Source organism: Brachyhypopomus gauderio, chromosome 3 (assembly GCF_052324685.1).
Source record: "Brachyhypopomus gauderio isolate BG-103 chromosome 3, BGAUD_0.2, whole genome shotgun sequence".
Taxonomy (NCBI): Eukaryota; Metazoa; Chordata; class Actinopteri; order Gymnotiformes; family Hypopomidae; genus Brachyhypopomus; species Brachyhypopomus gauderio.
This window is the reverse complement of record NC_135213.1, coordinates 16,618,919-16,636,669: the sequence shown is the minus strand read 5'-3', so window position 1 is coordinate 16,636,669 and position 17,751 is coordinate 16,618,919. Positions and strand designations below refer to the sequence as shown.

The 17,751-nt window shown below is 46.3% G+C and overlaps 1 protein-coding gene across 1 annotated transcript in view; it reads right to left on the bottom strand.

The window, feature by feature from the left end:
* Positions 1-17,751, bottom strand: part of LOC143510484 (calcium-activated potassium channel subunit alpha-1-like) — a 134,270-nt gene that overhangs the window by 20,964 nt on the left and 95,555 nt on the right. The window contains exons 26-29 of the mRNA XM_076999876.1: positions 4,346-4,429; positions 3,778-3,908; positions 3,440-3,634; positions 2,015-2,133 (exon numbers count right to left, since the gene is read on the bottom strand). Of these exons, the coding sequence (XP_076855991.1) occupies positions 2,015-2,133; positions 3,440-3,634; positions 3,778-3,908; positions 4,346-4,429 (529 nt within the window). The remainder of the gene's footprint in view (positions 1-2,014; positions 2,134-3,439; positions 3,635-3,777; positions 3,909-4,345; positions 4,430-17,751) is intronic.

Here is a 17,751-nt window from a genome sequence, read left to right as displayed (position 1 = left end):
GATGGAATCGCAGGATATTGTCAGCGAATTGCTAACAACACCATTGTCAAGATGGTCAATCAACAATAGATAATAAATAAGTGTTCAGCTATTAATAATTTGCTGACATTTGTGAACCAATATTTGGACTTCTAACTAACTGGCAAATGATGTAGAAGTTGTATAGGTAATACGTTGAACATAGTACATGCAATTATGACAACAGAGGTATGGACGTGTTTTTAATACTATGGTCATTTTTTCATTTGGCTATGTCTAGTGAAGGCCCATGGCTATGACCTCAAATACAATTCAAAAATCATTTAGAGCGAGGAAAAGTGCTTATTCGCGCAAGCAAAAATGCTCTCACGCAAGCAAACCTACTGTTTTTTTGCGCTTTGTGTTTTTTTTGTCCCACAAGTTTTTTTTTTCTTTCTTATCTCAGATGAGGCACTAAATCCCCCCAAAAATCAAAATGTGGCTAAATGTATTGGCAAAAAATGATTCAGATCATAGAACTAAACTGCCAATCTGCATAATAAAAGCTCTCCAGGTCTACTGACGCACCAGTGCGTCAAAGATGGCCGCCGTGCAGGTATATCTAATAATTTAATTAATATCTCAGCGATACAACATCGCAGACACACGGTTCATACGTTTTTGGAAACTGGAAGCTGTCCCTTTAAATGTTAATTCAAGCTTGAGCAGACTGGCCACAAGGTGGCAATACATGACCGAGTTGAAGCATGCCCGTATATGGCTAATCCTTTTATGGCTTGCACAAGGGGGGGTTTATTGCTACCCCGGTGTGACTGCCCTCTCCTCCTGTTAGTGGCGGATTCAAATGTCAGTCATTACATGACCGCTGACCTCACTCACATCGCCCTTCACGGATGTGGGAGGGTTTTAGACGGCTTTGGATCCGTTTTACCTTGGACAAACACGGAAATACAGACTTTGACGGCCGCTAGCTAGCTAGCAATCGGCTCGCGATGTGTTACTAGCAAGCATCTAGGCAAAAGACAAAAACGAAATAATAAAAAAATAAGTAAAAATAATTTCATAAAGAATAAATTATGAATTTTGCACAGAAGCAGTTTCTAGCCAGCCAGCCAGCTAGCTAGCTAGCTGGCTGGCTGGCTAGAAACTGCTTCTGTGCAAAATTCATAATTTATTCTTTATGAAATTATTTTTACTTATTTTTTTATTATTTCGTTTTTGTCTTTTGCCTAGATGTTTGCTTTGTAGATGTGAAAGTATAGTATATAATAATCTAGATGAGTGGATATGGTTTTGGCTAAGCTGATTTAGCCTGTAGTTTGGGAGTTCTGTACACTACTTTATACTTGTATACTACTATATATATTACATGTTTCACTATTTTTGTGAAGCAAACCCTTGAGCAAACATATTTCAAGCAACAATATTATTGATCTCTTTCAGTAAATGTGTAATTTCATATAAAATATGAAAGAATTTTTGAAAATATGCCTCATATTTCCAGGTTTAGGACCATATTTTTTATTTATGCAATTAAGTCAATGTAACCTTATTAGGAAGAGAGCTGAGATTGTTCTGAACATTTTGATATGAGACATGTGGGTAAAATGCTATAATTAAGTATGTATAGAGACACATTTATGTAACCATGCTTAAACAGCAAAATGAAGGTCCTTTCTCTGTTTTACCTAGAAACAACGGTCTGAAATATTCTGATTGGTTGATTTTAAATTTTAGCACTGAGTTTTTTTTTCTAGCACAAGCACAAAAAGTGGATTTGAAAGCCAATTTAGAGGAAAAATACAAATTATTGGTGAAGCGTTATTAACATATATTACATATAATAGATAAAGCATCTTTTTCAAGATCAATGGACTATCAGAGAAGGCCTTGAAGGCCCTGACGGTTCACCACTGGTAAACGTGTGAAAGGTCTTAATCAACACGTATATCATGTGTAAACATGGACAAAGATCTTAACCAATACATATGTCATGTGTAAACGTGACATGCATGTGCTGCTGCAGGCAACTCACCGCTTTACACAGTCAGTTTCAGTGGTGCGGGGCATCTCCAGTAACCGGTATATTCCAAAACACAGCATGTTGTACGTTTTAATAGCCTTGCAGAATAATTCACCATATAAACCTCCTTCCTGTAAAAGGAACACCAAACATGTTCAATTGACTTCAGGAGTCAGCATGAAAGACCATATAGAGGTATATATTGAACAGTTGCTGCAGTTCACAGGTTGAAAACCACTGCTTTAGGCCATGACAAAATACAATGACCTTTGCTGCTTGCATAATCAGCCCACTCAATTCTCCCAAAATACAGAACATTTTCCCTTATTACTGCCATCTAGAAACTATATAGAACAGTGATTCATATTTGAGAGTCAGTTTAAATCCTTATTTTTATGTGTGCACCTTGTTTATTGTGCACCTTGTTTTTGTATGTTTAGTTCCACCCTTGTTTTCATTGGGTTTCATTGGTTTTCTCTCTATTTGCCACGTCCTGGTACTGTGTTTCAGTTTTTCATTATAATTTTCAGCTGTGTCTTGTTTTATTCTCATGTGGTCATTGTATTTAAACCCTATGTGTCCTAACCTTATTGTCGGTTATTGCATATCCCGACAAACCCTGGTAAGCCCTGCGTATTTGGTATCCTGCATTTTTCTGTGCATCTTGAGAATCCTGTACTTTTGTTCCTGCCTGACGTGTTGAGTCCTTTTGCGTTTCATTGTCAATTCTCTGTTTAACCTACACCTAGTCCTAGCTCTGTCTGTCCTTGTTTTCATTGTTAGTTAATTCTTGTGGCTAGAATCATATTTTTTTGTGTTCTCTATGTTCTCCATTATTCCTGGTGTTTCTCCATTTTTAGCCCTAGTTTTGTCCTACTGCGCTCTCCCCTTGTTACTGTCACGTTACAGCCCCGGACCCCTCCCCTTTGGGCGTGTGTTCATGTTGTCTATGACTAGTTGTCGATGTCTAGTTATGTCTGTCTATGTATCTCCGTGGGTGTGGTTGTGTCTGAGCGTGTCTTATGTGGTTTGGCTATTTAATGTGCGTTCGTGCAGTGTCCCGTGCTCATCTTTGTCTGAGTCGTTTACGTGTATAATCATGTATAATGACATACGTGCGCTGTCTGCGCCCTTGTTATATTAAAAGTTACATTAGTGTTTGGAAGATTGGACTCTGTGCCTCTTCCTTCTCCCTGCACCCAATGTCACAGTTACCATTACTTATTAAACCCTGTTTCTCCTGCACTTGCATCCAACCCACCTTGCATCAATTGTTACACAACCATTTACTGCATTGAAATTTCATTTATTCTTGTTAAGTTTGTTTGGTGTAATTGGAAGAGTCTGTAGTTAGCCTGAGGCTCTTTGAAGCTTGTTATGTTCATGGGTCTCACTTTGTCTCTCTCCTTATTTCTCATCTGTATTTGTCCTTCTCACCCCAAATTCAGCAAAGGGCCCTTCACCCAGGGCCACCTGGGTCACACGACACCGGTCCCTCTTGGCCAGAGTCTCAGGGGTGCTGTAGCCCCCCCTCAGGGTGTTCTCCTCCCCCAACAAACTCTCTAGTTCCGGGGTGGATCCACCTGTGACCAGCGTCCGGATCAATGTCAGAATGTTATCGTTGAAGTAGATCTGTTATGGAGAGTGAGAGAAAGGACCTGAGACAGCATTTTACAGCTTCTGATAAAATTTTATCATCCATGTTTGTTTGCGCATTTTTTTGGGAATGTGTGCATGTGTGAGTGAGTGTAACATTTGTGTGTGTCAACACTCACAGCACTCATTAAAGAGTCAAGCACACTGACAGCAAATGCTGTCCCACAAGCAAAGGGTTGTGTGAGGTACAGCTCAGTGTCTGGTTCATCATCATCATCCTGGTCCAGGTACTGCACATTACCGTCATTCACTATGAACACACAAACGCAAACAAAATACACATACATGCACACACACATTTGCTTTATGTTCTAAATAGTATTCTGAAAAGTGGTTATATTAGCCAACATTTATAGAAATATCAACGTTTTGTGGGATTTACAGTGACACTGAAAATCTGTGTCATAATGATAGACAGTTTTATTTATATGGCACCAGAAATGAAAGGAGAAAAAGAATGTGAGGGAAACCTGATACACACACAATTCATTTATATACAATACTATACAAACACACAAACACCTACAAAACATACATCCACGTAAAGCAACACCATTAACAAAACATACTTACAATGTGCACAAACATACACAATTTACCCAGTACAAATACATATACAAAACACCACCATATACATACACTGAAATAAACACCAATATCTCCAAAACACACACAGGTGTGTCTTACCAAGCTCTGTAATCATAGGGATTGAGGTACCACTGCTTTTACTCAGTCTCACACACAATGAGTTCTGCAATCTGTCTGCTTTAGCTAGTGACAAATCACACAGACACAGATACAAAAACTCAGTGTTCAGCAACCTGACATATTTAGCTAGTGGAAAAAAAGGGCTTAACAGAAATTGTCAGGCAGCAAAGTATCTCCTTATGCACATTAATATGTGTGTTTTCATATCAGTTTCAGTGTGAGTGTGTTTTTTGTTTTGAGGGCAACTGTGTGCAATTTTGTCACTTTGTATGATCATGTTCAATATTTGTCAGTTTGCTTGTGTTCAGTGTTTTTGTGAGTTTGTGTCTGTGATTGTGTACAATATATTCCTGCGTATATATAAGCTTCTGTGTTAGTGTACAATATGCATGTATGTTGGTTTGTATGAGCTTGAGTGTTTTGACAGTCTGTATGAGTGATCATGTACAGTGTACATCAGTTTGGAGGAAAACTAAATTAACTGTGCACCATGGAATTCTTAAAAATTGCATTGAAACGTATAATAAAATGGTGCGAAAGGAGAGGCAATTACATTTTTTTTAAATTAATAAATGAAAACAGTAGCAACCCAAAAGACTTATTTTCATTTATTAATCGCCTTTTAAATACCAGTCCAATAGATGACTGGCTATCAGAACCATCTACATCAAAATGTGAATCTTGTGCAATATTTAAGGATAAAATCACTGATATTCGATCAAGCCTGATGTACTACAGACCTGTACTTCAGGAATCTTTGCAACCACAATCTATAATGTGTGAATTTATAAAGTTATCTGAAACAGAGCTCCGCAAGATAATTTCACAGCTTACTACTTCAACCTGCATTTTAGATCCATTTCCTTCCTCATTCTTTAAACAGATATTAGATAATCTTATTTTTAGTGTTTTAGAAATTATAAACTGTTCTTTAGTAATGTGACGGGCAGGGTGAGCAAACATAAATGGAAGCGATCACACCGAGTCTCAGGGAAAAAAATGGTTTAATATGAAAAGTGCGTAAACCAAAACCCGTGAACTGATCCGAATTAAGGATATAATAACCAGCGGTCAACTGGTACAAAGACAAGACATATATAGACAAACAAACGACCCTCAGGTGAGACGGATCACGGGCTCCGCCCACCCGAGGGACGAACACAACGCCATGATTGACAGGACATCTGCCGCTGTGAACGGGGGCGACCAGTAGGGGGCCCGCCATATCGTGACGGATCCCCCCTCCAAGCCGCACTCCCCTCCACTGGCTGTGCGACACACAGCGGCAGCACACAAAACATGAAGGGGCAGGAAGGCAGGGACACACCCCTGCAGTCCAGGAGCTGTAACACAGAACACAAAACATACATCAGCTCACCTCCCTGGGCGGGACACTGGACCGACTGGGCCGTGAACACCACAAAACCACGCCCCGGTCGATCACAGGGCCCTCACGCCCTAACCAACACTCAACCGCTTATCCCCAAGGTGTGAGGATGAGGAGCTACGGCTCCTTATTTGTCCGAGGTATGTGTGTGCAGGTTACCTCCCCGAGGTGTGGCTACGTCACCCCCCGGACCCCGCGGAAGGATCTCCCATCTTGAGCAGGAGCTTTTCAGACCGGAGCCCCATGGTCCCCAAACATCCGGGGGCCCCAGCCCTCTAGGGAGGGGCTCTTTAAGACCGGGCTCCGGTCACCCCACAACATAAGGGGGCTCCTGCCAGGTGGAGACACCCCACAAGGCCCAGGAACGTTACGATCCACCGCCAGGGAGAAGCACCTGCACAGAAAACATAAACGCACACACCCACACCCACCGACACAAAACACACGCGCACTACCCTGCTCAGGGCCTCCCTCAGGAGCGACGCCGCACGGGAACACAGCCGGTCCCCCCCAAACACACATATAAGGGGAGGAGCATACATGGAATTACACTCAACAATTCACAAGCACGCTAGGACAAAAACACGCAAAGACTAGACAAAAACACGGTGCAAACAGCAAACGGACGGGACCCACACACACACGCTCTACACATAAACAATGGTGACGCGCCGCTCAAGTTTGCTGTCGCTCCCCACATAAAATACTAGACACACGGGGAGCGAGGCGATCGTGACGAGCGGCGACCGTGTCACACACAAAACACTCAACGATAGACAAGCGAGCGACGCACACTGATCCACACGTCCGTTCACTCACACACAAACACACACACACACACACGTCACCACACAACATGAAGAGCCTTACCGGGGTCGACTGCCCTGGTCACCGCCGTGCTACACACACACACACACACAACATTTAAGCATGGCGGGGCTCTTCAACAACAAACAAACACCACACAGACAAACACTTACCACGAGACATGACCACGAACGAAGGAGAAAGTAAAGGAATGGAGCAAGAGTGAGACCCTTTCTCAAACTGCAAGATGCTGAAAAACTGATCCATGCTTGTTTTTTCACGATTTTTCATTAGACTGCCCAAAACCACAATTGACAGACTACAACTTGTCCAGAACACTGCAGCCAGAGTCTTAACACGTACAAAAAAGAGGGAACATATAACACCTGTTTTAGTGTCACTTCATTGGCTACCTGTATCATTTAGGATTGATTTTAAACTTCTCTTATTGGTTTATAAATCTCTAAATGGGTTAGCACCTACATACATCTCAGAGTGTCTGATGGATTATGTTCCAAATCGTGCACTGAGATCATCGGGAGCTAGCTTACTTAAACTTCCCAGGATGAAGCACAAAAAGACTGGTGAAGCAGCTTTCTGTTTTTACGCTCCAAAAATCTGGAACTCTTTACCACAGGGGTTGGCAACCTTTGAGACACGGAGTGCCAACTTTAACATGTCTGGTCAATGAGTGTGCCGAGTAGTGAGCGAACGTAAGTTGTTGAGCGGGGGGGAGGGCAAACGTAAGTTGTTGAGCGGGGGGTGGCGAATCTAGGGAGGGTGTAAATGAACACAATTATATTATATTATATCGCGATCGATCGCCAAGTATAAACGCCTTCGCTTAGCAGAGCGTTGAGGAGTGATTTCGATTGGAGGATTTTTTTTTTGCTGATGCTGGTCCAGCGTGTCGCGTGCCACTGATTATGCCTCTGTGTGCCAACGGTGGCACGCGTGCCATAGGTTGCCGACCCCTGCTTTACCAGTTAACATTCCTCAGGCATAGAGTCTTACTAGCTTTAACAAGCAGCTAAAAACTAGGGGTGTGTTCAACTAAGGATTTTCATAGTCGAATCTGATTCGTCAGCTTTTCCCTTTAGTCGACTAATAGTCGAATCAGGTTTATGTTTTTTATTTTTTATTTAGAGCACCTTAAATGGGATACCATTCTCATTCAGGACTTTTTTCCTCTTCAAAGTAAAAACCTAAAACACTCAGATAAATGAATAAACACGGTAGGTTGGCTTTATTCAGCTTTTATTTATTTACTTATTTATTTTTTAATGAAACGTTAGAGAACATTAACCGTCAGAGCGCATTGCGCATATCGAACTGTCAAATAAAATATGCCTGCCTGAAAATATTTTTAAAAATGCCACACAGCAGCAAAAAATATAAGGTAAGGTTCAAGTAACGTAGTTTTAAAAGCAAACAATAAAAAAAGTTTATAGGCCTACTTGCCGAGATGCACCGTGACGAGACGCGACGACACGACCGAAACGACAAATGGCTGAACTGTTTTTTTCGCCTTACGCATTTTAAATGTTATGCCATGTTGGTTGTTGCCGCGCGAAACGTTGATGACATAACTTGCACTTTACTTTGTTTGATTCATCTTTATCTTTTTCAAAATACTTTTGAAGTTTTTTAGTAGCCATTATAATCTTGGCAGATGCTGCGCGTATTCTGTAGCGTGTTCAGCTCCGCTCGTTTGGATTGTGCAACTGCAGGGTGTGATTTATTAATGTGTAGTAAGGAAGATGCCTATTGTTAATGCGCAAACATCATTTTAAATATTTATTAACAGAAATTAGGATGATTTTATTTGACAAAAGGCTATATATAACGAAAACAAAGACATTTCATGTAACAACTAATGCTTAGCTGCATCCTTGGGCATCCCCATGCAGTTAGAATGGTACATTCGACTATGACGTTCATAGTCGACTAGGGGGTATAGTCGACTATAGTCGAATCAGCGACTATTGCAGGTCACCCCTACTAAAAACCTTTCTTTTTAACCTAGCTTTCTATTAGCTGTTACAATTGATTGACTGTTGTTCTTTCTATACTTTATTTTATAATTTAATATCTTATTAAATATCTACTGTTTAATTGTTTTAGTTGTTCTGTATAACTTATTGTGTTATTTTTTCTGTTTTATCAAATTTTATTGTGAAGCATTTTGAGCTGCATTTTATGTATGAAAGGTGCTATATAAATAAAATTATTATTATTATTATTAGTTTGTATGTTTGTGTACAATGTGTCTACATGTCAATTTATGCACGTATGTGTGCAATTTATGCATGTTTATCAGTTTGTATTTGTATGCAATAAATATGTCAGTTTTGTCCGTTTATATGTTTGTGTTCAATATATCCACGTTTGTCTGGTTTGCATGTTTTTGTGTACAATATTTGTGCATATGTGTCATGAGGTGGACGCTGATAATGGCGAGATTTATTCAGGGCAATTCCAATTTCATAATCCATTTGACAGTCCAGGGTAAGATCACTAACATGAAGAGTGCCAGAAGATATGATGAACAAAACACACACAAAAAACACGCCTAGAACAGAAATAGAGGCTCGGAAAAACAACAGGCTAAGTACACCCAGAGGTGAGGAAAACATACGATTAAGGCTTATACAACACAATAACCATCAAAAAACAAACAGGAATTATACACATTAACAAACAACTAAACAAGAAACAGGTGAAACTAATGACAATGGGAAGGGGAACTAAATGAAAAAAACATTGCGCATGAAATAACAAAAACCAGGATGTCAAAATCTAAACACAAGTAACAAGGAAACAGAAAATTGGAAGAGGCAAGCGTGACAGCACCCACGCTCACCTCTCCAGGAAGATGGCGGCGGCGGCGCGTACAGACGCAGCAACCCCTCTCTCTCCGCGTCTATTGTCTAAAAGTCTGTCTAAAAGTCCAGTTCAGTCTTCTTGTTTTACGTCCGACTCAGTTCTGGAAATCGGAATAAGATATAGCCGCTATAGCCTTATTGATATCAGAGAAAAGTCTAAACATCTCGTCTCAGATCGAGAAGTCACTGAGAAGCTACAGAACCTAGGCCTTCTCCACCGGACCACAACATCACCGGACTCGCCCGTCGCATCCCACCCAAAGAGGAGGCACCGGAAGCGGTGCGCGCGGAAACACAAGCGGGGTAAGCGCGGAGGTATCCATGCTAGGCTCGCCATTAGCCCGCACAAACCAGCGATACCATCTATAATACTGGCCAACGTACACTCACTAAACAACAAAATTGACCACATAGAACTCATGAGATCCAAACTGCGTCATGCCAGAGACTGCTGTGTGTACATTTTCACGGAATCGTGGGTAAATGACAACATTCCAGATTCTACTCTCCAGCTAACAGGGCTAACATGCTATCGTGCGGACCGAGTCCCTACAGAAGGAGGAAAATCTCGCGGTGGGGGTGTGTGTGTCTATATTAGCGATGCTTGGTGCCGAAATACTACTGTGGTCCACAAACACTGCTCAGCTCTGGCAGAGTTTATCATAATTAAGTGTCGACCCTTCTACCTACCGAGGGAGTTTACATCGATTCTACTCGTTGCTGTTTACATCCCCCCCACCAACAACACCGACACAAGAAATGAGGCATTCGACGAACTCTATCAAGCCATCAGTGAGCAACAGACAGCACACCCAGATGGATTTCTCATCACAGCAGGAGACTTTAATCATACAAACTTAAAGGTTGTTCTGCCCAAACTACACCAACATGTAGACTTCTCTGAGTAGACAGCTTACTGGACCTAGTGTATACAACTCATAAAGGAGCTTACAAAGCCTCCCCTCTCCCCCACCTGGGTCTATCTGATCACATAAACATCATGCTGAAACCTGCATACAGACCCAGAGTAAGAACCATCAAACCAATAAAAAAGCAGGTACGAGTACGGCCAGAGGATGCCTCACATGCTCTAAAGGACTGTTTTAGCACCACACACTGGGACATCTTTAAAGAAGCAGCCACTTACAATGACCATATAGACATTGAGGAATACACAGCAGCAGTCATAGCATACATTGAAAAATGCATTGATGATGTCACACAGGAAAACCATCACTATCCGTGCAAATCAGAAGCCCTGTGTCAGGGCTGGCTCGGATGCCGTGCCATCTACATCCACAAGGGGCACCCGAGCCAGTCCTAGACTCCGGCAACGCAATCAGCAATGATCCGTCTCACCTGTTGATCATTGCTGATTCGTTGTGGTTATGCCGTTACGCTCTCAGCCTCTCTTGTCTTTCTCTGTTGCAGCGTTGGCCTCTGTAGGTGTCCCGTCACCTATCTCTCCTGTCTGTTTTTCTCTGTCTTTTTCGAGTCCTCTCCTGCGTCGCTTACTGACCTTCCTCAAGTTTTCCCCAACCTGTTTATCTTCCTATCCTGTTGCTGTTTGTATGGGAAGGGTTTTTTGTTTGAGTAGCCTTTTTGCTATTAGTCAGCTACTTCCCCTGACGTCCTTGTTTTTGCCTTATTTCTTTTTACGCGTTGAGCAGTCCGCTATTATTCAGGCGCTCCTTTTAGTTCTATTATTTTTTGTGGCACTTGGTTCCACCTTTCTCTCGCTCTCTCTAACGCGGTGTGTGCGTCCCTACCACCGACGTTACAGAACGAATCAGCCTGTGACATGGAACCAGCCGCTTCTAACGAAGCAGCAGAACTAAGGGCAGCCCTCTCCCAGCAGGGTCAGTTGTTGGGCAGCCATGACCAGGTCCTTCGCCAGATCATGGATCAGCTCAACAACGTGACCACTGCCATTCGGGCTTTAAGTAACCCGTCTCCCGCTCATCGGGATCCGCCTCCCGCGAGCCCAGCCGAACCCGCAGCAGCCCCGCGGCACTTTGAGCCTACTCTCCCCGCCCCGGCTCGCTATTCAGGGGATCCCGAAGGGTGTAGGGGTTTTCTACTACAGTGTTCGCTTGTATTCGAACAACAACCTCTACGCTTCCCTACCGAGCGCGCAAAAATAGCATACGTGATAGCCTTACTTACAGACAAAGCCCTGGCTTGGGCAACCCCCGTATGGGAAAAACAGAACGAAGTTTGTGCTACTTACGATAGCTTCTCCCGGGCCATGAAAGGAGCCTTCTACCATCCCTCGTCGGGCGGGGTTGTCGGTCAGCGGCTTCTGCGTCTCAAGCAGGGAAAGCGGTCTGTAGCAGAGTACTCCATAGAGTTTCGCACGTTGGCAGCCGAAAGCGGTTGGGGTTCGGACTCTCTCATGTCCGTGTTTTTGGAAGGGCTAACGGAGGAGTTGAAGGACGAACTAGCTCTCCGCGACCCTCCGTCTGATCTAGAAACGCTGATCAGCCTGACGGTACGGCTCGATAACCGCCAGCGCGAGCGCAAAAACACCAAAAAGCATTTCCATCGCGAAACACCCCGCATGCCTGACGTTGTGCAGTCCGGTGAAACCGATAATCCCAGTAGTGAACCGCAACCCATGCAGCTCGGTCATACACGCCTGTCACGGCAGGAAAGACAGGCGCGTTTACAGGAGGGGCGGTGTCTGTATTGCGGGGGCGGGGGACACCAACGTACCAAATGCCCCGAGCTGCAGGGAAAAGACACGACCCACCAGTAGACGGGAAGGCTCTGGTGGGTCGTAACACAAGTCCTCCCACAACCGGTTTATCCATCCACGTTTCGTTGTCGTGGCATAAAACACAGGAAAAGCGCCTTATGGCTTTTGTTGATTCTGGTGCCGCGGCAAATTTTATCGACAGCTCTTTAGCGCAGGAATTACAAATCCCTCTGGTTCGCCTCGAAAAACCCCTCGCTGTCGCCGCGGTGGACGGCCGCGCCCTTATCTCCGGCGGTATCGACCGCCAAACCATACCGCTGGAGATGCACGTCGGGGAGCACTTTGAGTTAGTCACCCTATATGTCATCAGCGCCCCTCACATGCCGCTCATACTAGGGTTTCCATGGCTGCAACGACACAACCCTGACATAGACTGGCTCTCGCGCAGTATCGGGTCTTGGGGTGCTATGTGCAAAAACACATGTCGTAAGAGCCTCCCTGCTTCTTCTGCTGAAAAGCCGGTCGAGATCGTTGACCTGTCCTCTGTCCCTGCTGAATACCACGACCTCCAAGCGGTGTTCAGCAAAAAGAAGGCCAGTTTTCTTCCGCCTCACAGGTCTTACGACATCGCCATTGACCTACTTCCCGGGTCTAGTCCTCCTAGGGGTCGTCTCTTCTCTTTGGCCGCCCCTGAGCGAAGAGCCATGGAAACGTACATCCAGGAGGCGTTAGCCGCTGGGTTCATACGGCCCTCCACGTCTCCAGCCGGTGCTGGTTTTTTCTTTGTCGGCAAGAAAGATGGTGGGTTGAGGCCATGCATTGATTACAGGGGTCTCAATAAGATCACTGTCAAAGACCGTCACCCCCTGCCACTTATGTCAACGGCCTTTGAGGCACTCCAACAAGCTACCATTTTCACTAAGCTAGACCTTCGGAGTGCCTACAACCTAGTGAGGGTCAGAGAGGGGGATGAGTGGAAGACAGCCTTCATCACACCATCGGGTCACTACGAGTACCTTGTGATGCCGTTTGGTCTGATGAACGCCCCGGCTGTCTTCCAGAGACTTATTAATGAGGTGTTGCGTGAGGCTCTCGACCGGTACGCCTTCGTGTATCTTGACGACATCCTTATTTACAGTAGTTCACGGTCTGAGCACGTCAAACACGTCAGGAGAACCACCTGTTCGTTAAATTAGAAAAATCCCTGTTTCACGTCCAGGAGGTGGCCTTTTTGGGCTACAGAATAGCCCAAAACGTTCTTGCTATGGATCCTGCTAAGATCCGAGCAGTCGCCGACTGGCCCACTCCCACATCGCTTCGTTTGGTTCAACGGTTCTTGGGGTTTGCTAATTTCTACCGTCGCTTTATTAAGAACTACAGCACTTTGGCTGGTCCCCTCATTGCGCTTACCAAGAAAACCCCGGGTCCCTTTGTCTGGTCTCCTGCAGCCCAGGAGTCTTTTGATAAGCTCAAGGAGCGGTTTACCTCGGCGCCGGTTCTGTGCATGCCTAACCCTGACCTACCGTTTGTGGTGGAAGTCGATGCGTCTGACTACGGGGTTGGGGCCGTCCTTTCCCAGAGAACGGGTACGCCACTTAAGCTCCACCCTTGTGCTTATTACTCACACCGTATGTCTCCTGCCGAGCGTAATTACGATGTGGGTGATAAGGAACTCTTGGCTGTAAAGCTAGCCCTGGAAGAATGGCGGCATTGGCTGGAGGGGGCCAAACACCCGTTTCTTGTGTGGACAGACCACAAGAACTTGGCCTACCTCCAGCAAGCCAAAAGGCTCAATCCCCGTCAGGCCAGGTGGTCGCTCTTCTTTGAGCGCTTCGAGTTTACCCTCTCCTATCGCCCAGGGACTAAAAACGTTAAGCCCGATGCTCTCTCTCGTCAATGGGAGACACCCCCCGACTCCACCGAGCCCGGTACTGTCATTCCCGCCTCCAAAATTGTTGCGCCCATTCAATGGGAGGTCGAGACCGCCGTTAAACGGGCGTTAGCAGCCGATCCTGGCCCAGGTGGTGAGCCATCGGGTCGTCTCTTTGTCCACCCTAACCTGCGAAAGAAGGTCATGGAATGGGGTCACAACTCACCCTTTGCTGCGCATCCTGGCTCTCGTCGTACGGCGGAACTTATTCGTAGACGGTTTTGGTGGCCGGGGATTGATAAGGACGTTAGCGACTTTGTTTCGACCTGTGTCACGTGCGTACAAAACAAAACGACCCACTCTAAGCCCTCGGGTCTTCTTCGCCCCCTGCCTATTCCATCCAGGCCCTGGACTCACGCCTCATTAGACTTCGTTACGGGGTTGCCACCCTCCCGTGGCAACACTACCATATTAGTTATCGTGGACAGGTTCTCCAAGGTAGCTAGGTTCGTGGCCCTCCCCAAGCTCCCGTCTGCCAAAGAGACCGCCTCGCTCTTCCTGCACCATATTGTCAGGCATTTTGGGTTCCCCGTCGACGTGGTTTCTGATCGTGGGCCGCAATTCACTAGCCGGTTTTGGGGGGCTTTTCTGGGTCTGCTTAACGCCAAGGCCAGTCTGTCCTCGGGTTTCCATCCCCAAACCAACGGTCAGACCGAGAGGACCAATCAGGACCTGGAGCAAACTCTCAGGTGCCTGGCGTCCTCCAACCCCTCCTCCTGGGCTGACCAGCTCCTCTGGGCCGAATACGCCCACAACACCCTATGGCACTCTGCCCTCGGGATGTCGCCTTTTGAGTGTCTCTATGGCTATGCCCCTCCTATGTTTGCTGACCAGGAGGACGAGGCGGCGGTTCCGGGTGCCCGTGCCTTGGTGCGGCGGTGCCGGTTGGCGTGGAGTAAGGCCCGTAGGGCCCTTCTGTCTGCCTCAGCCGGTTACCGTCGCAACGCAGACAAGCACCGTCTTCCGGCTTTGTCTTTCCGCCCCGGGCAGCAGGTCTGGCTTTCCGCCAAGGATCTGCCGGTCCGTGGTGGAACCAAGAAGCTGGCCCCTCGGTTCCTGGGTCCCTTCAAGGTGGACAGGCGGATCAATCCCGTCTCTTACCGGCTGTTGCTCCCTCCTTCCATGAGGGTCCATCCGGTGTTCCACGTCTCGCGTCTCCGCCCTGTTTTGTGTCACATGCCCCGCGCTCCGGCCCCGCCGCCTCCCCGCGTGGTTGACGGCGGTCCGGTGTACACCGTTTCTCGGTTGTTGGATCACCGCCGTGTTCGTGGTCGGGACCAGTACCTTGTTGATTGGGTGGGTTATGGGCCCGAGGAACGGTCATGGGTCCCCGCCTCTCGGGTTGTCGACCGCTCTCTTATTCGTGACTTCCGTCGTGACAGGGCTGTCGCTCTGGGCCCGCGGGGTCTCGGGCCTAGAGGGGGGGGCTCTGTCAGGGCTGGCTCGGATGCCGTGCCATCTACATCCACAAGGGGCACCCGAGCCAGTCCTAGACTCTGGCAACGCAATCAGCAATGATCCGTCTCACCTGTTGCCATGGCTTCTTAAGGAAGCCAGTGGAGACGGATCATTGCTGATTCGTTGTGGTTATGCCGTTACGCTCTCAGCCTCTCTTGTCTTTCTCTGTTGCAGCGTTGGCCTCTGTAGGTGTCCCGTCACCTATCTCTCCTGTCTGTTTTTCTCTGTCTTTTTCGAGTCCTCTCCTGCGTCGCTTACTGACCTTCCTCAAGTTTTCCCCAACCTGTTTATCTTCCTATCCTGTTGCTGTTTGTATGGGAAGGGTTTTTTGTTTGAGTAGCCTTTTTGCTATTAGTCAGCTACTTCCCCTGACGTCCTTGTTTTTGCCTTATTTCTTTTTACGCGTTGAGCAGTCCGCTATTATTCAGGCGCTCCTTTTAGTTCTGTTATTTTTTGTGGCACTTGGTTCCACCTTTCTCTCGCTCTCTCTAACGCGGTGTGTGCGTCCCTACCACCGACGTTACACCCTGGCTGACAGGAGAAGTCAACAGGCTCCTGAGGGCTCGGGATGCAGCATTTAGGGCCGGTGACACTGCAGAACTTTCTACTGCTAGGGCCAACCTATCTCGTGGCAGAGAAGCCAAACGTCAGTATGGCAAGGAAATATCAAACCACTTTAACAACTCCAGAGATACACAGTCTCTCTGGCGTGGCATCCAAACCCTTACCAACTATAAACCTTCACCACAGTCATGTATGAGTAACGATATCCCCTTATTAGACTGCCTAAATGACTTCTTTGGATGCTTTGACACACATAACAATACACCAGCACAGAAAACCACTTCCCCCCAGGGCGAGCAGGCCTTATGTCTATCTCCAGCAAGTGTAGGAAAAGCACTCTCCGGAATAAATCCAAGGAAAGCAGCTGGACCAGACAATATACCTGGTCTTGTTCTGAAGGACTGTGCTATGGAGCTCAAAGATGTGCTCACTGACATCTTTAACATCTCCATGAACCAAGCTGTGGTCCCTGCATGCTTCAAAGTGACAAGTATCACACCAGTGCCAAAGAAGCCTCTCCCTTCCAGCTACAACGACTACTGCCCCATTGCCCTGACTTCTACCATCATGAAGTGTTTTGAGCGACTGGTAATGCAGAACATGAAGTCCGTCCTCCCTCCCTCCCATGACCCTTTCCAGTTTGCATACAAGTCAAACAGGTCCACAGAGGATGCTATTTCTGCTGCCCTTCACCCAACCCTCATTCACTTGGATTCAAGGAACACATATGTGCGCATGCTGTTCTTAGATTATAGTTCAGCATTGAACACAATTATTCCCCAGCAACTAATACAGAAACTTAGACATTTAGGACTAATCACTTCTCTCTGCAACTGAGTACTAGATTTCCTTACAGGCCGGCCACAATATGTACGGGTTGGCAGCAACACCTCCAAAACCATCATGTTGAACACAGGTGCACCACAAGGGTGTGGGCTAAGCCCGCTGCTGTTCACACTGATGACCCACGACTGTGTACCAAGACACAGCACAAACCATATAATCAAATTTGCAGATGACACAACAGTGGTAGGTCTCATCTCTAACAACGACGAAGCCAACTACAGGAATGAGGTGAGCCAACTGGTACAGTGGAGCAACAAACACAATCTGCTCTTGAATGTGGGGAAGACCAAAGAAATTGTTGTTGACTACAGGAGAGGCCACCTACAGCATTCCCCCCTGATCATTGACGGAGTTGCAGTGGAGAGAGTGAGCAGCACCAAATTTCTGGGGATGAACATCACTGAAGACCTCTCCTGGTCCAAGAACACTGCATTGTTGGCCAAGAAAGCACAAACACGCCTATACTTCCTACGCAAACTGAGGAGTGCACAAGTCCCACCCCCCATCATGTCCTAATTATACAGGGGTACAATTGAGAGCATACTTACTGGCTGCATCTCTGCTTGGTTTGGAGGCTGCAGTGCGTCCTGCCGGAAAACACTACAAAGCATTGTAAATACTGCCAGTAATATCATCGGTACCCCTCAGCCCTCCCTCAGAGACATCTACCACTCCCGCCTCACCTGTAGAGCCATCAGCATCGCTGGAAACCCCTCCCACCCCTTGCACTCATCTTTCAGTCTTTTGCCCTCAGGGAAAAGGTACCGGAGCCCTCGGGCCCGCACCACAAGACTGCTAAACAGCTTCGTC